The sequence below is a fragment of the Danio rerio genome, chromosome 6 (genome assembly GCF_052040795.2).
Source record: "Danio rerio strain M-AB ecotype USA chromosome 6, GRCz13ab, whole genome shotgun sequence".
Taxonomy (NCBI): domain Eukaryota; kingdom Metazoa; phylum Chordata; class Actinopteri; order Cypriniformes; family Danionidae; genus Danio; species Danio rerio.
This window is the reverse complement of record NC_141026.1, coordinates 52,680,191-52,704,642: the sequence shown is the minus strand read 5'-3', so window position 1 is coordinate 52,704,642 and position 24,452 is coordinate 52,680,191. Positions and strand designations below refer to the sequence as shown.

The 24,452-nt window shown below is 35.5% G+C and overlaps 1 protein-coding gene across 14 annotated transcripts in view; it reads left to right on the top strand.

Annotated features, from left to right (window-relative positions):
* The window catches only part of mtss1 (MTSS I-BAR domain containing 1), a 103,714-nt gene that overhangs the window by 73,828 nt on the left and 5,434 nt on the right, over positions 1-24,452 (top strand). For 5 of the 14 annotated variants that reach the window (XM_087255713.1, XM_087255707.1, XM_087255712.1 and 2 more), the window contains 6 exons: positions 12,457-12,614; positions 14,446-14,553; positions 14,643-14,740; positions 16,776-16,866; positions 20,223-20,333; positions 23,125-23,281. In XM_087255713.1, the coding sequence (XP_087111839.1) occupies positions 12,457-12,614; positions 14,446-14,553; positions 14,643-14,740; positions 16,776-16,866; positions 20,223-20,333; positions 23,125-23,281 (723 nt within the window). 14 annotated transcript variants of the gene reach the window in all.

The following is a 24,452-nucleotide window of genomic DNA, read 5'->3' as shown; positions in this document are numbered from 1 at the left end:
TTTTAGCATATGAATGGTTTTATGTGCATTTTTCTATTGTTTTATTAACTAAGAAGCTGTCTAGATGCCGAAGGTATTTATTTTTGTAAGTTTCTAAAAGGAAAAAAAGAAAACGTTAGCATTTGAGGAAATGATAAGTTTATTAAGGAACATTGTCACCAGAATAGCTGCTATCTCTCAAGGCCACATAAGCTGTGAGAGAGGAAAAGAGATCCCCATCCTTCCTTCGATTGCCATGTCATCTTTCCCAACATGGGGAAAACACCCTGTGGTCACTAATTCCCTTTCAAAAGCTGCTTCACGCTCTGTCTCAGTCTTCACAATCTTGTATTTAGCAGTAATATAACCTTTGATCCAGTGTCTTTTGGTTTAACAGTGCTTACTGATTTTTGAGAACTGAAAACCTAGATGTTGTATAATTAGGCCAGGCTATGTTCTTTGGTGATGTTTATTTCAAGTTCTTTAGTATTTCTTTAGAAGAGTTTGTGTTGATGCTTATATTTGCATTGCTAATCATGTAATATTTTGCATTTCCAACAAGTCAGTAACCTAGTTTCATTTCATTGATAAAAAAGCTTGTTTATACTTTAAATGATTAGCACTACAGTTGAAGAAAAAAATAATTAGCCTTTCTGTAAATTTTTTTTCCTTCCAAATATTTCCCAAATGATAGTGTTACGATTTAACAGGGTGTTTAGGGAGAGAAAGCGTGACATCTACATGACTGAAGAGAATGGATGGAGATAATCAAAGACAAATAAACAACAATTAATTAGTTTATTCCTCTATAAGGAAATATGATAAAGCCAACAAAAGAGCATGTATGTGCTTTGAACAGTGCATTTAAACATAAATAGAAACAATCACAGAAATATAACCAAGCCAAAAGTTGCAGGAGAGGAAAGACACTAGAGTGGTGTCAAAGCAAAGAACAAAAAACCAACAGCCACCTAAACTAGAACACAAGATCCTCTCTAAACTTACTAACGAAAATAAAAATGTGGAAAAAGAAGGCAAAATCTTCAGTGTATTCCATGCCAATAAATACACTGCCTGAAATAATAAGTAAAAATACAAAAAGTGGAGCTCACCCACTTGCCTATTGTTTCTGAACACTCATTCAACTACGGGCGAAAGGTGTCGCGCGACTTGTTAACCTATTCTTTTTTCCTCAAAAAGGAACGATAAACTTTTACTCCATATTGAGACTACAGATATTTGGATTAGTTAAGAGACAAGAAGGAACAAATCTTAATACCAAAACAGAAGCGAGCGTACACGACACAAACACACACAAATCACGGAACAAATGAGGCATGCCGATCAAACTTAAAGTCCGCAGAACGAAGCCTGATTGACTGATGACTCAAGCCCCAACCTTAGAAAAAAGGGCTTCACTGATTTTGATGACAGCCTCCACAGGTTAGTGGTAAGCTAATTTACTTTCATGACTTTGCATTCATGCTAACTAACAAATAATCATAATTAATAATTAAATTATAAATGAATTGAATTTTAATATCATTGAATTGTATAGTATTGTATACTTTAATACTTTTTGTCAAATAAAAACGTTTTTCTAGAGTTGTCCACCATAATTTTGTGGCTCAAAAGTAATGTTTCAGGCGTCAATTGATTTAGCACTGGTATCAAAATTTCGATATTGAAATCACTTCAAACGATACCCAAATCTATTATTAGCCCCTTTAAGCAATTATTTATTTGATTGGCTCCAGAACAAACTACCTTTACACAATAGCCCCTTTCACACAGTGATACCGGTAAATATCTGGAAAATTTCCGGAACGACTTTACCGGTATATTCAAAAAAGCGCTGTTCACACAGGCAAGGACGTTACGGAAATTTTCCGGAAAAGAGCATTCACACATCCATTCCAAAATACCGGTAAATTCTGACATCATTCACCACAAATGAGCTTTAAACGGCTGCGCTTGTATTTGTAAACATTTGACTAAATTACAAACTCTGTGGATGATCAATATTGTGAACAACTTTCGCAGGATCACTTTCGCATGTCGAGATGTTCATATTATGTGCGTGTGCAGGCGCTCACAGGCTGTTTCACTGGCACACGCAAAGCTTGAAGGTAAACAAACAACGGCTTATCATAAGCATCTCATCGATGATTATTTACACAGTTGGCATTAAGAAGAACATATAAACGTGATCTGACTAACTTCTAGCAGCTAAATGTGTCTGGAAAAATATTCAAAGGCTTTTATCCTCACAAACCGCGCGGGCGTAAATGCGTCTGACTGTTGTGATTGGCTAAAGCAGACGTCTCACGTCAGCACGTTCTAGACGTGCACGCGCTTATTCCGGCAATCTTTCTTCTGCATTCACACAGCGCAGCATTTCGGCAAATTGCCGCTAATGTTACAACTTCTCTTTCCGGAAAATAGCCAGAACGAATTTACCGGTATTTTCAAAAAGGACCTGTTCACACATACAACCTTTCCGAAAGGTCTGTATGTGTGAAAGGGGCTAATGGCTTGCTTAGTTAACCTAATTAACCTTGTTAAGCCTTTAAATTACATTTACTTTGAATACTAGTATCTTGAAAAAATATCTAGTAAAGTATTATGTACTGTCATCATGACAAAGAAAAAATAAATCAGTTCTTAGAAATGAGTTATTAAAATAATCATATTTCAAAATGTGTTGAAAAGTCGGCGCCAGTGGTGTAGTGGTTGGTGTGTTGACACGTGCACTCCGGTGCTCGCGGCGACCCGGGTTCGGTTCCGCCTCGCGGCCCTGTGCCGATCCTTCCCCTCTCTCTGCTCCCCGTGCTTTCCTGTCAATTCTCTCTATTGTCCTGTCAAAAATAAAGGTGAAAACCCTGAAAAAATAATTATGAAAAAAAATGTGTTAAAAAAAACATCATTGCTTCAAACAGTAATAAGTTTGACTTCAACTATACAGTACATAAAAGGTAATTTTATAAAAAAAAAATCCAATGATGATCCAATGATTGTTTTACCTTTACTACAGTGTTAATCATCTGCCTCAGCATGAGCAAAGCATGTCGCTTTCTTAACACATTCTGAGTCATATGATAGGGACCGAATAAAGTGTTAGCATAAGTGATTCAGAGGCTAGTGCTTTTATATCGCCATCGCACACCTATAAACCCATCGCAGCGCTGTTTGATTTACTGCCATAACTCACACAGATGGTGAGAGAATGAAAATAAATATGGCGTCTGGACCTGTGATGTGTCTCTGAGTGCACATTCATCTTATATCGTACATTTGTGTTATTCAGAGGTCCTATGGGGAGGGGGCAGACCGCTCAAAAGAGACTTGGACGCTGCTGCGTGGAGATCATCAAGAAAAAACAGCGTTAGATCTGAATTATTAAAACTCTCACACATTAGTATTCCAGTGCCGCTTCTGCTGTGTTTGAGATCCTTGGGAAAAAAAACAAGCTCTGGAATTTCTGCTTCGTGTCAGCAATGTTTGAATGAACAGCATTTGTTAATATTTTATCTGAGGGAATGCATTGATACTGGTATTATTTGCATATTATTATTTAGTCCTAGTATGCTTGATAGTATTTAGCTTATCTTTATTTTGACCTGCTCATATTGGTTTAATGTAAGCCATTTGTTGCCACTTGATCACAAATTGAGTGAGTCCATATTAAAGTTCTGATTATTATTAATGTTGCGTGAAGTGATAGTTGCCAAGATTTTATTTTTCAGTTGATGTACTTCTAACTAAAGTGGATTATATAGTAGTGGGCAGGGTTTTCTTTTTCACATCCTTAAGACGGGCGTGGCTAAGAATATTGTTGCTGAAGCGTCAATCAGACGTCAACAGAGTGCCGCCACACCAAACACTGAAGCAAATGGTTAGACTTTAAAGATTACCAAAGCAAGTTTTCTTTTGCCTGCATGAATTAATTGCGCTCCTAATAACAGACAATGTGTGCTAGGAAAATAAACATTGCAGTTTTTTAATTTTACACGGATTTAAAGTTGCCATATGCTGCGTTGGTTTATTCTCTGGTATCTACATAAAAAACCCTATCCGTAGAATAAAAGGGTCCATTATTGACCATATTTGGTTCATGTTTTGAATATTAATGGATTTGAACCCATCACAGTAACCTGATAACCCTCAATAGATAGAGGGCTCAGCATAATTGAGTACACCCCATTTTGAAAATAAATATTTTGATCCATTTCTCACTGAATATAGGCAATATATTTCGGTGCATTTAAACAAATCAGATTTATTAAACAGATGTATTTAATAAAATATTATTTTAGTCACCAAGAAAATTCAAACATTTTTAAGAGATGATACAATTAAATTCAAATAAAATATTGCAAAACAATTACAACCTACAAAATTTCAGTTAAATGTTTCATATTTTTTGCTTCTCTTAATTTTTTCCTTTTTTTTTCCATTTGTATTTAATATTTTTCTATAACATAAATTTAGGTGTACTAGTTTTTAGACCGTTATCACAAGTTATTTTCTTTAGATAAGCGGCAGATTTGGCTTTAGTACTGACTAATCTAATGTATATGCACAAATATAATATTGGATAGCTTCCTATTAAAAATATGAATTTAAAAGCGAAATCTGTGAAGGGTGTACTTATATATGCTGGGCACTGTATGTTGTGAGTAAAGGATAAATAATAATTAAACTTGACAAAAGAGACCGATTTATGATGACCAAATAATGTATTGTATTGTATTTTTAAGCTATAATCTTAAAGAAAACAAAGCCAGGGATTAATATTACCCTCTGCATTAACGGATACCAGTTGAGCTGCGTGATCTGACACCATTCAGCAGTCTAGGTGTGTTTGTTGAAACGTGCGTATCAAATTTCACAATCAACATGATGAATTATCAAAAGATACAATTAAAAGTATCTTATGCCTCTTTGGAGTGGAGCTGAATAAAAGTATAATCTGTAAATCCTGCATTTTGCATCCTGACGTGTGTTTGAACATGTCTCCATCGTTGCTCAGTAAGGCATACTAAACAATCTGAGGCTCCTGTTTTCAAAATAAAAGTTCCACATAGTGAATCAGTCAAATGTATGCATAAAAATAACTAAAGGAGTCAAATGATTATTGTTGTCTCAGTAGGAAATATTTTGGCTTATCAATCGCAGCCTGCGATGTGCATAATAATGATCTCAGAGCTGCATATGAGTCTGTGTTCTCTTGTTGACGAATGCCCTGTGAGTCACGTAACAGTCTGCTTTGTGTTCTGATTGCCCTTTTGTCCACCTGGATTTTACACTCATGGAATTTACACAAAAAATGAGGAAACAGTAGTTTAGGTTCACGTTATGTCCATTTCCATAAACTGATCTCTTATTATTCGACTATGCCTAGATATACCTAGAGTTTCTTTATAGGGCAGCCTCTTTCAGAAACACTGCACACCTGCAAACTGCAAGTGTTTATGGAGCGAAGGTGTCTTCTGATGACATCATAGCCTCCAACCGCAGGGATTTCTAGACCTGAGGGAATGTCTCTCTGGCACACACACTCACACACATTCACACACACACCTTTGTGTGAATGGCTCTGGGTTATTTTCCCTTCACCTCCCTTTTCTGTTTTTGAATGAGGTTTGTTTTTAAATAGTCTAAGTGAATCAGGCACAGGGGTGTGTGTTACTTTTAAATGTTCATGGATCATTCCATTTGCTTCTGGGTTATATAATATACATCTTTTTTCACTAAAGCTTGCTTTATGCATTCTGTTTTTATGAGCACTTTAAGCATTGCACATTAAGCATTTATAGCAGAATAAAAAGGCACATTTTTGTTAGAGCACATGTGAATCAAATTCAGAATGCGGATCAAAACATCGAGTCTATCAGCACTCCCAAAGCTTGCAAAACTTTTTTTTTTATGAGTTTGATATTTTGTTCTATAAGAACCGACAGTTTTAAATACTGTTGAATGTTTTATGTTTTCATTAGCTTGCATGTGCATTACAATGGCATAACATCATATGGTACTACACTTAAGTTTCAACTTGCTTCACAATCGCAAAAAAGAGAGAAACCGGCCACTTTATTAGGTACACCTGTCCAACTGCTTGTTTATGCAAATTTCTAATCAGCCAATCACATGGCAGCAACTCAATGCATTAAAGCATGTAGTCATGGTCTAGATGATCTGCTGCAGTTCAAACCGAGCATCAGAATGGGGAAGAAAGTTGATTTAAGTGACTTTGAAAGTGGTATGGTTGTTGATGCCAGATGGGCTGGTCTGAGTATTTCAAATCAGAAACTGCTGATCTACTGGGATTTTCATGCACAATCATCTCTAGGGTTTACAGAGAAAATATCCAGTGAGCGGCAGTTCTGTGGGCGCAAATGCTGTGTTGATGTCAGTGGAGAATGGCCAGACTGGTTCGAGCTGAAAGAAAGGCAAAAGCAACTCAAATAGCCACTCCTTACAACTGAGGTATGCTAAAGAGCACCTCTGAATGCTCAACATATCAAACCTAGAGGCGGATGGGCTACAACAGCAGAAGAGCACACCGGGTGCCACTCCAACTGAGGCTACAATTCGCATTCGATTGAATGGATTTTGTGTGCACTACATCCATCGTTGTTATTATCACATGACATACCAGCATCAGTAGCAATTGCTTCTTCCATCCATGAATTCTATCTTGTTGCCTCATGGGATGAGGAGGTGTCCATTGAATTGGCCATTTTGTAATCTATGTGCAAGAAATTGGCTCCCATGCACTGTTTTTTGTTTTGTTTTGCTTTACATGATCTCAAATATACTACTCTGCTAATATACTCACTATTAGCTGCTTATTAATAGTTTGTAAGGTGTTAGCTGGGTTTGGGTATTGTTTAGGATTAGGGATGTTAAATTAGATGCTATATAAGTGCTAATAAACATTTAACATCTTAAGGATTTAATTTGGTAATAATCCAGTTGTAAATAGTGTGAATTGTTACAAACTAAAGTGTTACCTTTTTTTTTGAAGTGATCTCTTCTTTACATTTCTTTAGCTTGCATTCTATCAAAGTTGTGTAAGAGGAAACAAAATGCTATAACATACTTCAAGTAGAGCTGTACGTTTCCTAACTCATTAGTCTTGCAGGCAGGCTGTGGGATTTATCTACAAACCTACCGACCTTTGCCCTTTAAACCTAAGGTGAACCTAGCCTTAAGCTGTCCAACCCAGCCTGTTAGCCTTCACGTCAGAATACGTTTGAAGGTGTAATGGCCTTGCAGCATCTAAGCACTCATACAGTCACACAAGTCCAGCACAAGGTCAATGCACTCAATGCCTCTAAGGTCAAAGGACTTTCACAACACTGATGGACATTGCTTAAATCACAAAAATGCATTCGCAGCACTTTAAGGGATTTGCAGAGGTTATTTAGATTTACTGCGCTATGATGCTTGCACAACATTTGAAGATATAATTCTGCTTTTACTTGGGGGGGATTTTTTTTGTAGTCAAATTGTAGAAGTGTTTTATCCTTGGGCGTATTTTCCACCATACATAATTAATCTTTTACCTGCCCCACAGCTGAAAGTGTTCATTTAGGGGGTCACTGAAATGTAGTAGTATTCATAAGGACACGTGATCTCTTCTGATGTAAAAGAACATCTTTAAAAGCATATCTGATGCATTTCTGAGGAAGCTTCTAGTAGTTCCTGTGAAAGCAATTGTGCATCTGTCATGAATGCCTTCTTGGAGTGCTGATGATCGAGTGTCACAAAGGACACCTGAGTTTATTGTTAGTAACGGGTTGGATGAGGTCAGTGGGTTGTGTTCTATTGCGTCCTGCACACAGCTGTCAGAATGCTCTGCTCTCGTGGAATGCTGGAAATGTAGTCATGGGTATTTTTGACACTAAGATGATCTGAATCCTCCTCACATGCAAGGGGATTCACAGGAATGCTTTATTAGAACCATTTTAGTTACATAATAATAATAATTTTACAGAATATTTTTTTTTCACCATAGTTAAGTTGAGTTAATTAGAGGCCAAGTTAAAATAAGCAACTTCCCATACAGGCAATGACAACCAACAAGAAAACTGTTTGGCTTGGTATTAATGTACAGCATTTTACTCTATCTTGCTCTTATTAGGTGTTCACACCGAACACGATACATGCGCGGATGAATCATGATATTTACACATAAATAGACTCGTGAACATTTTGAGCTTTCACGCTTCATTCAAGCGTCAAATTCGCTTAATTTGTGCGCAACATTCACTTCACAATAGACGTGGTGTTGCATCATGGGCGGGGCTTCTGGTTTCCCAGTGACTCTGGTTTCGATGCTGAATAGCTAACATGGTTTTATCGAGAGTAAGCATGGGCTGGTATAAGATTCTGACGGTATGATAACCTTGGATAAAAATATCAGTTTCATTGTATCACGGTATTGTGAGTTCTGCTCTGAAATATATTCTTTTTAAATGTCTGGGTTAAAAACAAAAAAAAAATTCCCCTTTAAAATCTATATATTTTATTTTTTGAAAGATTTATAATATTTTGGTGCAGTAAACATGTCGGGCTAAATAATTCAAATGAATCACTGATTTCTGCTGTCTTTACTAGTTTCAAAAACATTTTCTTTACAATTTTAAATGGCATCTTTGGATATTGTTTCTGCTGGAGATACTGTTGTCCTAAATAACAGAAAATGTAAATAAAAAATCGTACACATACCTTAGGAACGGTATAGCAGAAAATTTAGGCGGTTTTAAACCTTGACTTTTCCAAATCGTGGTATACCTTGTAAACTGTTATCGTCCCATGCCTAATCGTGGGCTTAGCTGTGAATTAGGAAGACTGAAAAACAGCGTATTTTCATTCTGTGACGTGTCTGACCTACTAGATCCTTTCTGAGGTGCACAATACCTCCAGAAACTATACCTGGATAATGGAAGCTTTCAGCACTGCTTCAGATTGAGCAAAGCCCAGTTTGGTTAGCTGTTCTCCCATTTCGGCAGGAGGATTACCCCTTGAGACACCAATAACAGGCGCTACGTCATAATCACGCCCATACTAGAGCAAACTCCTGATTGGTTAAAGTGGCGCGGATGTCCACTTAAGGGTCAGATTTTCCAACTCGAGCGATTGGCGAGTTAATCGCATCAAATGCACAACATGCTCAATTTATGTACTTCATTTGCACTAATAGCGTCACAGGATGTCTATTTGCATCTTTGCATTGACTCATTTTTGAGGCTTCATCCTCCTCTACCACGAATGTATTTTACGTCATGTGCCATACATTAGCTCAGAGATCAGGCAAGAAGTTGTCTAGAATGTTCATTCAGCATCCACCAGAAATCAGTGATTTAGAGTTTACATTTTATATATTTTTTCTTATAAAAACACATTTATATACAGTATAAGACATGCGTTAACCCCCAGGCACAGTATGGGCTAGTTGCGTTCACGATGGATTTATGCACTTTCGGAAGCTTTAAAACAAAGGGACCACCCAACGCCATTATACCGCATGGAAAACCTATTCCTTAAGAACTCTTTTCTACTAAGAAGCATTTTGGGGATATTAACCCTTTTACAGGTGCTCAGAGATTTTTTATTTGCAAATCTTTCGCAACTCTTTAGTTTAGGTCACATTTTATGCTATTAACTACTGGCTAATTACCTGCCTTTTATCAAGATATTAACTGTTCATCAGTTAGTTGTAAAGTATGATCTTATTCTGCATTCCGAATCCTACCCAAAACCTAAACCCAACATCTACCTTACTAATTAATAAACAGCTAATCAGCTCTTTCTTAAGCTAGTTATTGGTTGGTTAATAGCGTGAATTGTGACCTAAAGTGTTACCTAATCTTTTAATGATAACCTATGCACAAAAGGTCAACCATGTGGTCACAATTCCTTCATGAACTCATAGAAACTAGTTGAAAATAATATATTGAGTTTCCTTGTTGCCTCAGAATATGAAATGGATTTGAATAAATTTCTTAGTCTTGTCACGCACGCGCGCGCACACACAGAGACATAATCTAAAAATGTAGTAATGCCCAACAAGTGATTGCAACAGCAAAGAGGGTTAATTTAGCTGATGTGTCGGGGGTGATGCATCTGCTGAGAGATGAAAACAAGAGCAAAAGCACGGGTCATGTGTTTAAAGCTCCTCACATGGTGTGTGCTGGCATGAGCTTTGGCTGACTCTGTAAACAAACCTCGAAATGTGATTAACCTCACATTTTCTTCCGCTGCACTTCCTTAGTACAGTTCAAGCAGACAGACAGAAACAGTCATCACGTTACATTCTGATATCTTCATTCTGACAGTCATTGAAAAACCTGCATTTGTTGACTGCTGCTAGGAGCACTGTGGAATGTGAGGGTCTGTCTCTCAGTAACAGATGGCCTTTAAATGAAATGCACCATACAGTCCACCTGTGTGCCATTACTAGAGACCCCTGAACTCTCGTCACGCCTGCTCGCAAATGACCAATGGAAACTGCACAGCAAGGCTTTTCCAACAGCTAATAGCATTGCAGCAAATATTTGCATGGTGTATGCAGTGCTATAAGAAACTCTACTGCCTCCTGGTGGTTATTAAAGCTACTACTAAAGTCATTGTTTTCTTCAAAAGCATTTTAAATAAACATTTTTTGAATATAATACCATAGTATTTATTAATGTTTTAATTTAGCTTTCATTTTAAAATGTTTTGAGATTTAATGTACATTGAATTTTTCGCTTAAATATACATTTTATTCATTTGCACTGCTGCTTAAAGGGATAGTTTAGCCCAAAATAAAACTCTTTCATCATTTAATCCCCCTTCACTTGTACTTTCAAGCCTGTTTGAGTTTCTTCTATATAAAGATAATTTGTGGAAAAAAGCTGGAAACCACTGACGTCCATTGTAAGAAAAACAAATAATGTGGAAGTCAATGGTTACAGGTTTTCAGCATTCTTCAAAATGTCTTCTTTTGTGAAAAAAAAACAGCTCATAAAGGTTTATAACCATATTAAGAGTTGTTAAATAGTGAGTAAATGTCTATGTTTAGGTGAACTATCCATTTAAACCTGCTTTATATCAGTTGTCGAGGCTGTATTTCTAATTTTCTAGTTTACATTTTTATGTCTTTTCAAGTGTATATAATTGCATTCATTAATTGATAATTAGTCAAATAGACTAAAAAACTAAGTTTATTAGATTAATTTAACTATAGTTTTGAATGCATCCCTCTTTAATATTAAATGATCATGTTTACTATAGGGCTGCACAATATATAATTTCAGCATCGATATCGCAATGTGGTCATAATGTCCTAATAGTCACATCGGAGGATATGCAATGTTGAGTCTGGATTGTAATTTATCATTTGCATGTTTTTAAGGGCTTGTGTCTGCATGAGGATTTTAAAAGCATTCAGGCATATTCAGCATTGTGCCGTTTGTAATTTTAATAAGGATTCATTTCATTGATTTTTATTATTTAATTACTGCACTTGAATGCTGTTAGATTTGGAAAAGGATAGCATGTATTATTATTTAGAATTTTGATTCTATTGTATTTTTTTATTGTATTGATAAATGCTTGTAGATGGTTTATTATATTTTATGCAGATGCACTTTTTTTTTACAGAATCATCACAATCAGTCTATTAAATTGTTAATTTTTTCCAAATAGTGATATTCAAGTTATCTAATGAAATTGTATTAATATCAAAATGCGTAATCACAGAATATCAAAATATTGCAATGTTTGATTATTCCAACATCGTGCAGTCTTAATTTATTACTACTACTACTCTAATGTAGCCAGACCTCAAACTAGGGCTGCACAAAATATATCGTTTGAGCATCGATATCACAATGTGTGCATCCACAGTAGTCACAACTCAGGATTATATTATTCATTAAAGACTACATTTATACAATGATGACCCTGTTTTTTTATGTTTGATCGTTAAATTTCTGTATCTGAATACTGAAAACCATTAAGCACTGTTTATCTTTTCTATTTCTCTATTGTATTCATATAAGCTTGCAATTTATAATGATTTATGCAAACACACTGCATGGTAAACGACCTCATCCCAATCTATCAAAATGAATAAAATCCCAATAGAGCTGTTTAAAGCATCTGGTCAAATTATATTCAGATCACAAAATATATGGCAGAGAAACAAAATACTGGGAACTTTGGCCACTTTGTATAGTCAAGGACCGCCCCGGACCGGAAATGTGTTAAATAACAGCGCATCTCATTCAACCACACACACCATTCATTCATGAATGTCTTTAAAAATTTACAACAACACTAGCCCTAACTAACCCTGTACTACTGACATATATTTTGTCTTTGTATCTACTAAAAAAGTGCAAAGGAATCGACTTGTTCATACAATATACTATATAATAATTCTTCGTCTTTGGTTGATGAAGTGCTCCTGTGTTTGTGTAGGTAAAGATGAAGTGCGGATGCAGCTGGACAGCGCTCTTCAGGACGTCAACACACGCTACGCTGTCTTAGAGGAGACCGAGAAGAGAGCTGTGTGTCGAGCTCTTATTGAGGAAAGAGGAAGATTCTGCTCCTTCGTCACAATGCTCAAACCTGTCCTGGTGAGAGGCTGAACAAACTCTGAAGAGATGCTACATTTTGGAAAAGAATGCCTTTTTTAAGACCCATAATTTTTTGTTGGGTTAATGGCTTTACAATATATAGAACTCTTTTTTTAAATTCTGATAATAGTTTATGATCTATCCATATCCTGCGATGAATTAGATTAATTTTCTGTGTGATGCCTGTTATTTTTCCAAATTTGACAGGGCCTTACTATTTTTAAATTAACATCTCCAGTTGGTGCTGCTGTGCTATTGGCTAGAGAGGCCTAAAGGTAAACCTAGCGCCTCACAGAAAATAAATGATAATGGCAGGAGTATTAGGAGGAGAGGAAAATAACCACAGCCAATAAGAAGCAGAATATCTGCAGAGGTTTTCACTCATTCATACTGTTTTAAAGACTAAATGTTTGCATCTTTTTCTTTTAGCCTGAATTAGATTTAATTAGATATTATTTCCATGACCTGTTAATTTTAGCATGATCATTACACAAATGAGATATTTATTTATTTATTTATTTAAATATAAACTGTAATTCTGTTAGGGAATGTTATATTGCAAAAATATTGTAGTATTGGTATTATGCAGATTTAGTTGTGATCATGTTTTCATGTCAATTACCATGCTTTTAATTTATTATTATTATAAAGCAAATATTTGATTGGAGAAAAAAAAAGATAATGCTAACAAAAAATCATAAGACAATTTTTTTGTATATGTATTTTAATTTATTTTTGGAAGAAACCAAATGTACTGTGGGGAAGATAGAGTTGGAGTCAACATTATTCGTCTGTGTCCATTATACTTTATATGACTTACCCACCTACCCTAATGCCGAGTTTAGACTGCATGATTTTCAAAGTAGTCGTGTCACAGATATTTTCACACTGCATGACTATCTGGGCTAGCGTTTTGTCACTGCTTTTACACTGCAAGATGGATCGGCGACAGGGGCTTTCACATTACATGACTTTACAATAGGAAGATTCGCCGACTTCGTCCAAACTTCGTCTCACAGACATAAACACGCAGTATATCTTTTGTTATTAACTACATAACGAGAAAGAAGCCTTCTCACTTCACACACACACACACACAAGTGAATGCTGCTCTCTCATTGGCTGTAGGCGATCATTGATGTTATTTTCAGTCAAAGCTCATTTCACACGGCATGATTTGAATCGTGATCAGATCGCATCTTTGATAGTTCATATTGTGTGATTGTCACTCACGTGCACGAGCACCGATTTGCCTGTGATTTCAGATATTTATTGGTGATTTCTCAAAACCTGTCAGCGAGTCAAAATCGGGGCTAAAATCATGCAGTCTGAACTCGACATAACTTGCTTAATTAACCTAGTTAAGCCTTTAAAGGTCACTTTAAGCTGAATACTAGCAACCTGAAAAATAATTATTCAAATATTATGTACTGTCATCAAGGCAAAGCGAAAAGAAATCAATTCTTAAAAATGAGTAATAAAACCATTATGTTTAAAAATGTTTAAAAAATCTTTCCTTTAATCCAGGGGTGTCCAAACTCAGTCTAGGAGGGCCGGTGTCCTGGAGAGTTTATCTCCAACTTGCTTCAATACACCTGCCAGGAGGTTTCTAGTATATCTAGTAAGCTTAATTAGCTGGTTTAGGTGTGCTTGATTAGGGTTGGAGCTAAACTCTCCAGGACCGAGTTTGGACACCCCTGCTTATAACAGAAATTAAGGGAAAATATACAGGGGGGCTAATAATTCAGGGGGACTACTAATTCTGACTTCAACTGTATGTTCCAATTAAATTGTTTTGTAATAACATCATATTTTTCCTATATAATGTCAGGATGAAGAGATAAGCATGCTTGGCGAAGTCACTCACTTACAGACAATTCTAGAAGATCTTGGCAACCTGACGGCTGATCCCAACACGCTGCCTCCTGCTAGTGAACAGGTACTGCGTGACTTCTAAACAGGCCAGCATGTGATATTATTTCTCTTTATAGTTGAATACGTGTTTTAATCCTTATTGTGTTTGCACAGGTTATTCTTGATCTGAAAGGCTCTGACTACATCTACTCGTATCAGACTCCACCCGCATCTCCTAGCAACACGTTATCACGCAAGAGCAGCATCAGCAGGTGAGTTCAGAGGCATGAAGAAATACTCTGCTAATATGTGTATTGGAAAAGGTAATTATAATATACAGAGCTTAATATATGAGTACACCCCTCACCAATGTCTCATTTAAATTCATATTTTCTATAGGAAGCTATACAATGTTATATTTGTGAATATACATTAGATAAGACAATACTGAAGCAAATATCAAAATAACTTATGATAATGGTCCAAAATTAGCACATCCAAATATATATGTAAATATTAAATAAATCAATAAATGTATAAAACTTTGTTAAAAATCTAGTATTTCGCAAGAATTTAAATGTTTTATCTTTCTATTTCCAAAGATGTTTGATGACTAAAATATTATTTTAATAAATGTCCGTTAAATAAATCTGTTTTGTTCAAATGCACCAAAATATATTGCCTATATTCACTGAGAAATGTATGCAAATATGCATTTTCAAAATGTGGTGTACTCATTTATGTTGAGCACTGTATATTATATTAATATTGCAGTTTTTTGTTGCGACACTGATGTGTTTTTAACCCATGTCTAGCCATTTAAGATGTTGATGAACTTTTGATATTATATTACGTTCAATTATATTGTTGATTATTTTCATTGCATCTTTTTATTAACATTTTAACTATTAATCACAAAACACAATGAAACAAATCAACAGACAATGCCCATTTTAACAATGCTAAAGAAAGAAACTATATTATATATATTCATAATTAATAAAATAATTATAATAAATAAAACAAATAAAAAAATAATAAGTAAATAAATAAAATTAAAATATATAAAGATAAAAAAAATCCATTATGACATCATAATCAAAATACAGCTTGAAGAAACATCAGTAAAATCCAATTAAGGAGTTCAGACTGAGAGGTGAAAAGGTCCTGGTGAAAAGCCTCAGAATGACACAGGTAGGGAACTCAAAGGGGATAATTCCTTAATAAGATTGTGCCACCCTTTCAAGGATGGGGTTATATTGTTGATTCTTATAATGCAAATCAATCTTCCAACACTTTAAGAGTAAAAAAAACAAAAACAAAGCAATAAAAAAATATAGATGCAAAAATAAATAATACCCTTAAGTTAATACTGCTTGTTTACACCTCTTACTACAAGCTGAAACATCCACATCAACTACAAGTAAAAAACTTTTTTGTTGAACAGAACAAAACATTATTATCATTAGTAGTAGTAATATTAGCTATAATAGTAATAATAATTTTGTTAATATGTATTTATCGGTTTCTCCAGGTTTTCAAAACGTATGCCATCGTCTACTTAAATAATGGCATATTACATTTTTCCTAAATTCTTGCATTTTGCTTTAAAAATGCTCAAAACTCTTGTAAAATTGTACTTTTTAAAAAATTATGTCAAGATATGGAGTCAGATTAGTTTAAAAAATAATACATTTACAAAATATAATTCATACATCCACAAAATTCACATTTACAAAGCACAATTCTTAAATACACCAGTCCCATTCATAAATTCAAAATACGATTCATAATACACACATCCAGTTCATTTAGTGATAATATTTCTGATATTTACTTGTGAGTTCACGAAAAGTGTGTTGGATTTATGAATAGTTTTGAATTTCCAAATGAGATTTTGTTTATGTGAATTAATATTTCGTAAATGTGTTATTTTTGAGACTTACCTGGCTCCATATCAAGATTAGTATCACTTTACATCACAAAATGATATCACTGCACTTAAAACATTCTGAAGGCATAAATTTGTCATGAAACAAAGCTTACACTGCAGACATATTCACGTATTATACATATCTGCATATTTATTTATTTGTTAAAAATATTGCCACAAAATGTACTGGAGGAGTCTTCTTAATCATTCTTTTGGTGTTTACTTTGCTGCAATGACAGGTATATTGTTTTGTAGCTTACATACAAAGATATATCAGTTGTTTAAAATTGATTGGACAAGCAAGTGTGAGTGTGCATTTAAAAACAATTGAGCAATATAGGAAATAAATAATCTAGACTCTCTCTGTTTTTCAGTAACTACACGTCTGTGCGTCACGTCCCGTCTCTGGACTCCATCTCCAGTGCTGTGGACGGGCTTCACCTGCGAGCACCAGACATTACACAGGTATCACCACAACATGCACACTTGACGCAAACCATTTGCATAATTCACTCAAACACCCATACGACTTCATTCAGCCAAGAGAAGTCTCGAAATGGCTTCAGAGCCTCCAGAAGATCGTGGTGCCAAGTCTAAACTTCATAATTCCAACCCCTTTAAGCCTATTTTAATTTGGGTTGTAATGTGCATATTTTATGTGCATAATTAGGCAAAATCAGCTGAGGTAAAGTGAAGGCTACGAGCGAGACCTAGCTGTCACTCAAGTGGCCACGCCCTTAATTATGCAGACTTAATATAGCCTAATGTAAAGGAAAACGTATGAGTTCAAAAAAAATGTACCCCCCCTCACAGTTGTCATGAAGTGTAATATTAGCTACTGTATATGAACCAAAATTGTTTTTTGTACCAGGCTGTAAACACCTTTTTTTCTACTGTAATTTTGGCCATTTTAACAGTGGGGTCAATAGAAATTTGCTCTATATGGAGCCAGGACTAGCAGAATTTCAATGAATTGCAGTTTCAGTTACTTCCGTATTTGATTCACGAGGGAGAGTGGGAGGTTTACCAAGACATTTGTTGAGGAGTCTTCTGGGGTTTTGTATTTTGGATTTGACACCATCTAATTTCATCTATTTCTCTTGTTCCACTGCTCTCTGGCCCTCGTCTCGATCTGATCTGATCTGATCTCTCAGCGCTCACGCAGTCCTCTCCTCCAGGTCGGAGGAGAGGAAGGCGCTCGCTCTCTCAGTGAGGGAAATTCTCCCACAGTCCGTCGCTCCGGCCACCGCGGCCCACACCTCCGGCACCGAAGCACTGTGAGCGCAGACTCAGTGTAGTGCTGTGTGTGTGTGTGTTTGTCATACTGAACCTGTGAATAGACTCATGGTTGTTGCATGTGTTACTGGACACACGTAGCTCGAAAGGTTTTCCTCAGTGTTTGTCATTGTGCATGTGTGAAGGTTGTGTCTGTGTGAAGGTAGAGACCGCCATCTGCTGGACATTCAAGGATGGATATCTGATGACGGAGAGAAAAACATGTTAACCTGTACACTGTACTCAAACTATCTAACACAAAAATACCTGCATGCTGCTTTATAAATAATAATCATAAGCCCATCTTAACCTTTGTACAGTTACCCAGCTGCAGGCCCATAGCCAGTCTTTTAAAAGGGGTAGTTATTTTTTCTCAAAAAGTGGACCTTTTTGCAGTTGTTTGCTTTAATTTTTTATTAAATTATTAGGTTCAAATACTGCATTTTAGTGACACTTTAAGCACTAATCTTTGCTTGATTAACTTGCCGGATGATGATCACACTATTTGAAGCAACAAAAATATTTACAATTTTGTCAAAGTGCTTAGTACTGCTTACCCTACTATTTTACCACGATTTACAATTGTTGAATACACGTTTTACAAATGTGCATTTAAACAAAGTCATTACAGTATTATAAATAACTCTAATGTTACGTTACTGTTTTAAATGATTGATTTTAATAAATATGAAAAATATATATATTTTTAAACATGAAATTATTATCATCCATCATTAAAAACTAAAAAAAAAAAAAAAAAAAACTCATAAGGAATCTGTTAAACTTATTTTAAATCAAAAACTGTAGCCTATAGGCAAATAGCAAACTGGCCAGCTCATTTCCTCAGTCAGAATTTGTCCATTTAAATAATTAAAGCCTTCTTCTATCTGTTATTTCCACAATTAATGATGGCACACTTTCAAAAATGGGACAAATATGCTCAAATAGGGGCCAAATTCTGGACTTTGTCAGTGGGAATCCCCACCTGGCTAGGGGCCTGACCTGTCTATGAAAAAAAGGAACGCAAAATATAAAATCTAGCAGTTTATCATGCATCCTAAAAGTAATACAAGTAGAAGTTATGGCTGGGTGATAAATCGATTTTATAGATTAACTTGAGTGTGACGTTCACATCAATTTGTTTGAATTGAAATTACATAATAAACAACACGGGCACACAAACACAACCGCCAAAAAAATTCATGGCTTATGCATTCACCACGAGACGCACGCATTTAAAACTGCATGCCACAAATTGTATTTCTCACAGTGAGTAGTAACAGATGAGACAAATAATAGAGAAGACGCGAATATGATAGGAACTGTTGCGATCTGATGTTGAGTGCTGTTTCTGGATAAATGAGGGGATCCAGCTGCAAAGACATTACACCGTAAATATCATCACTGACAAAACTCGCTCAGTGCACTAGACTAATCTACTAGATGCAGCGACCCCAGGCAAATACCAGCAATAAAATGCAACCCTAGTATTAGTACCTTACTGATATAACACAAAATCAAAATGAATAAACCTCTGAATGCATGTTCGTTGAAAAATAATCTCGAAAAAGGTCCTCTTTAGCAATCATTATGAGTTTACTTTCACTGTAATTGTATAAAATGGTACAATTATTAATATTCTTTTTATTATAAAAGTCTTGTATGCAATTAAAATAGAGCTTGTGAAATTTGTTCTTTTAAAAGACATCTTTTTTCTTGAGCATTTTTATATCCTATGATACGCTTATATAGGTTAATAGCCTTCAACTCCAAGCATTTTATGTTGTGGTGCGAAAAATTCGATTTAATTATTCATTTAAATGTAATTATTCAGTGTTTTGTGTGAAAATATTGGGGATATCGCCCAGCCCTAGTAGAAGTATTTTAACTCTGTGATTGCTTTGTTTCATGTTTTGTATTGTCTTGTCATTTGTTTATTATTTTCATTGTGAGAATTGTGACGTGTGTTGTTTTACTCCTGTTGTTTAGGTTTTTTATACTGTTGTAGGTCATTCAGATTTAATGAAATCTAATATATTTGCTGTTAAAATACTCACCCTCTCAGCCCATTCATAACGTGGTTGACTTTTTTTTTACTTTCTAAAATGTATAAAAATTCATAGAAATCCAAGTCATTGGGCCGGTGACACTTTGAGAGGTAAAAAGTATGTACAGGCAAAAGAAAACTACCACTTATGGCTCCTGATGATGCATTGGGTCATATGAAATGAAATGATCAGTCTATGCAAGAAACTCAGCAAAGGAATATTTACAACATTTAATATTTACAAGCCTAGCCTGTTGAGGAGTAAACTGACAGCAAAGTTTTTGAGTACATTAAATGAGACATTAGCACTTGGTTACACTGGGATGTTTTGGAGGACTTGACAGAAACTCCACAATTGGGAAAATCCTGGTCCAATTTTGCCTTGCTTATATGTCACATTATAATAAACTGTAAATCATATTGACTTTAAAACATTGGATCATAATGTTTTGTTCTTGTTTTCTGTAGAAAAGGACTAATGAAGTGTGTTGTTGTGTAGGATCAAGGTCAGAACTCTCCTGGCACAGAAAATGGCACCTCCATGCCTCCTCTGCACAAAATTTACAGCGGGCATGAGGAGAGAGTCAGGACACTGTCCTCCTCGGGCAAGGTACAGGATCATTTTATTGCAATAATGATGCACTGTTTTCTTACTTCTGTGAATCAGTACTAAATCTGAAACAACAGGGCTTCAAAGTATGAATAATAAACTGCATGCTGCAACCTTTTTTCTTATCAATGCAACTTAATTTCATTTTACTGATGTCACTACCAATTTGCTGATAAGCACTGATATGCTTATTGCATATTAGAAATATTAAATGCCAAAAGCAGAATTAAATCTTCAAATCACCACACTGACTATTTATTAGCTTGTCTTAAACACAGCGCAGAGCTAAGGCTTTTACTACTAACACTGTCTTTAACCTGTAGCTGTAACCATGATATTTCTGTGGAAAAGTGGAATATTATAGACAATATTTGTTTTATTTTATTATTGCAGACATGATTTTAGTTAGAGATGAAAATGAATGCCCATTTCACACAAGTTGATATGATTCTTAGGATCATAAAGTATACTTTGGGTAAATTTCTCAATGGTAGTATAAATAAACACCCCTTTTACCCTGTCTAAAACATCCCAGGGAACATTTTAATTCATACCTCTTTAAATGCTAAAGAGCAGTGTTGGGGTAATGCGAGTTATGTACAGTTGAAGTCAGAATTATTAGCCCCCCTTTGATTTTTTTCCTTTTTTTAATATTTAAATAAATGATGTGTAACAGAGCAAGGAAATTTTCACAGTATGTCTGATAATATTTTTTTTCTTCTGGGGAAAGTCTTGTTAGTTTAATTTTGGGTAAAATAAAAGGAGTTTTTAATAATAAAAAAAAGGTTTTAAGGTCAATTTATTTGTATTTTTTTGATAAATACAAAACAAACCATTGTTACTCGATACTTGCCTAATTACCTTATCCTGCCTAGTTAATCTAATTAACCGAATTACTGTCACTTTAAGCTGTATAGAAGTGTCTTGAAAAATGACTAGAAAAATATTATTTACTGTCATCATAGCAAAGATAAAATAAATCAGTTATTAGAAATGAGTTATTAAAACTATCATGTTTAGAAATGTGTTGAATAAATCGTCTCTCAGAAAAAAATAAACAGGGGCTGAATAATTGAGGGGGGCTAATCATTTAAGGGGTTTAATAATTCTGATTACAACTGTAATAATATTACTTTTCTAAGTAACGCATTTTAAACGTTTTAGTAATAATATTTAATTTATAAAAATGTAACGAGTTACTTTTTTGTTTAATTATTTAGCTTTTAAAATAAAAAAAAGCTTAATTAAAAGTTGAATTAAAATTGAGATGAGCGAATGCATTGCTTATTTTGAACACATTGTACAAAATGGAAATGAAAATGAACAAACATTGAGTTGTACCTAAATGGTTTGAACTTTACTAATATGACAAAAAGTACAAAATGAGCAAACACATTGCTTTAAACTTTCATTAATCTCTGTATATGACCTGTGGAGCTCTGGGCTCAGGAGATAACATTATCCTACATCATTTTTATTCGATGTGTGTTTTTTAGGTAATAAAGGTGTAGGTTATACAGTGCGTTGTTAATTGCAAAAGAATTATTGTAAAAGAAGCCTGCAAGTTCTGAGATCAAGAGATCAAGCCTCAGCCTGGTTAGAAAACGTAAAGCAAGAGTAACTTGAAAATAACATAACCATAAACTTACCATATAAAGTAAATATGTAACACAATTAGTTACTTTTTAGGAGAGTAACTTAATATTGTAATGCATTACTTTCAAAAGTTCCCCAACACTGATAATGAGCTGCTGCTCTTCTCACCCCTCTCATTGGTAGCCTACCAATCCGTCTTTGAGGAGTTAAACCTGCGCAACACACACACACACACACACACGCATGCACGCACACACAAACACACGCATACACACACACACACACACACACACACACACACACACACACACACACACACACACACACACACTCAGATATGATTGCGTTAGGCAGGGCCGGAGTGGGACTCTTTTTCAGCCCTGGAGTTTCAAGCCTTAGACCGGCCCACCTCAGTTCACCACTGACTATCTTAAAATAAGGTCATTTCCAATTCAGTTTCTAATTACACTATCACGTCTTTTTTTTTTTTTTTGAGAAACAGCTGTTTTAGAACTTCAAATGTTCAACAACCCTTATAGTATTATATGTCTTAACAATAAAAATGAAAAAAAAAAACCTTCATAGACGAGGACCGAACCCTGGTTGACCGCGTCTTAACCTAACGTGCTAACCACTGTACCATAACAGCTGTAAGTTGAATAGTGACTTATCTAGTTATATCATCATTAACCTGCAGGCTGCATCGTGCTCACGAAGTTACGAGAAAATAGATAACAAGAGCAGAGCTGCGGTAAAATAATAAATAAGAAGGCTGTGGTCAAGTAAATAAATAAATTATATTCAAAAAGTGTGACTGCTGAGAGCAACAGATTCTGGAGCTAGGGACACCGGCCCTCGCGGCCAAAAAACGGACCGGCCCACCGGGAATTCTCCCGGTCCTCCCGATTAGCCAATCCGGGCCTGGCGTTAGGGCATCTGTTGTGTGTATAAACATCACATATAACTTCCCAGTGCTTGACATCGCAGGCCACCATTATCAGTGTAAAATGCATTCAAACAAACATCTGCATGTGTTAAGTAACATTGCTGTATTCAACAAATGCTCAGCATGTACAACTGATACTGGTTCCACTGCTTTCATATGTTAATCTGCAGCCCTGTGCACCTCTCGTACTGCTACAATTATTGTGATCGATCTTCCAAATAGTGATTGGCTTTTTTCCGCTGTGTGTAGCCACAGTCAGCTCGAGAGCAGCTGGCTCTTACTCTAGGAGGAGGACTTAATTCTGAAGCTCCTCGAACCAGCAGGGATTCCCTTCACTGCTCCAGCGGATACAGCACTCAGACCACCACGCCATCCTGCTCTGAAGACACCATCCCGTCACAGCACGGTCAGTACACACATGCTGAATACACACACATGCATGATTGAGACAATTTCTTTTTCTGTCTTGTGTTTTTCCTTTTAAGCTTTTAGTGCACATATTAAAGCTTGACGTGTTCAGTAGATTTTCCTTGTGTTTCTTTGCATAACACTTTTCTCCTTTTTCAATGTTTTCACACTTTAACGTCGTTTCTCAAAACACAGTAATCCGATTTGTGGTTTGTGTGCGTATCAAATGTGAAGCAATTTCAGACTAAATCTAATGCGCTTGCACAAACCACAGGCTTGGATTGCTGTCCAAAGTGCGTGTTTTTGGCCGTTTGTATACATGTTAAATGTACTTTATTGTTCTTTTACAGTGATAAAGAAAGAACCTCCTCTATATGGTAGGTTTCTGAATGTCATTGCATAGACTTGATTATTATCATTGTGATCATGTACCAATAATGACCAACATTCTGTGTGTTGATTTTAGGGAATCCATGTCATATTGCAGGGGTGCATTTGTTGAATGAGTGTTTTCTGTATGTGTAAAATTTGAGTGTGTGTGCAGCCATGAGAGACAGCTTGCATCTCGTCCATCGTCTCATGTTGGCCAAGTGTAACCCAAAAACTGGCATTCAAACAGAGCTCAGTGTGTGTGTGTGTGTGTGTGCGTGCGTGCGTGTGTCTGATGGGTTTATTTTTATGAATAGTCATGTACTGTTCATGTAGTCATTTTTAGGGCTGTGATTTTAGTCCAGATAATTCTTGATTATTAATTATTTAAAGCTTTTCTTGTCGTTTGTAACATTTTACAATAATGTTACATTGTTCAAATCAAAAGTTCTATCTTATGATATTTAATGAACCAGAGCTAATGTGAACAAACAATGATCAGTGATCTAATGTTAACAGATGAACGTTACTTCAGTGTCTCAGATTCATTCAGTTATTAATAAATGCTGGATTAATACACAATAAAGTTTTCATTACTACAGTTTTGCAAACATGTTTTATACCATTTAAATGTATATTTATTGTGCATGCTGTATAAGTGCACATACATTGTTTACCCATAGTGCTTACATGGTTATAATACAGCAAGTTATACAACAAGCATTTGTAGATAGTTTGGGCTGGCTTTTGCAGCTGGACAATGCTTTACAATGCCCTTGATGGGTGAACATTAGCCAGTG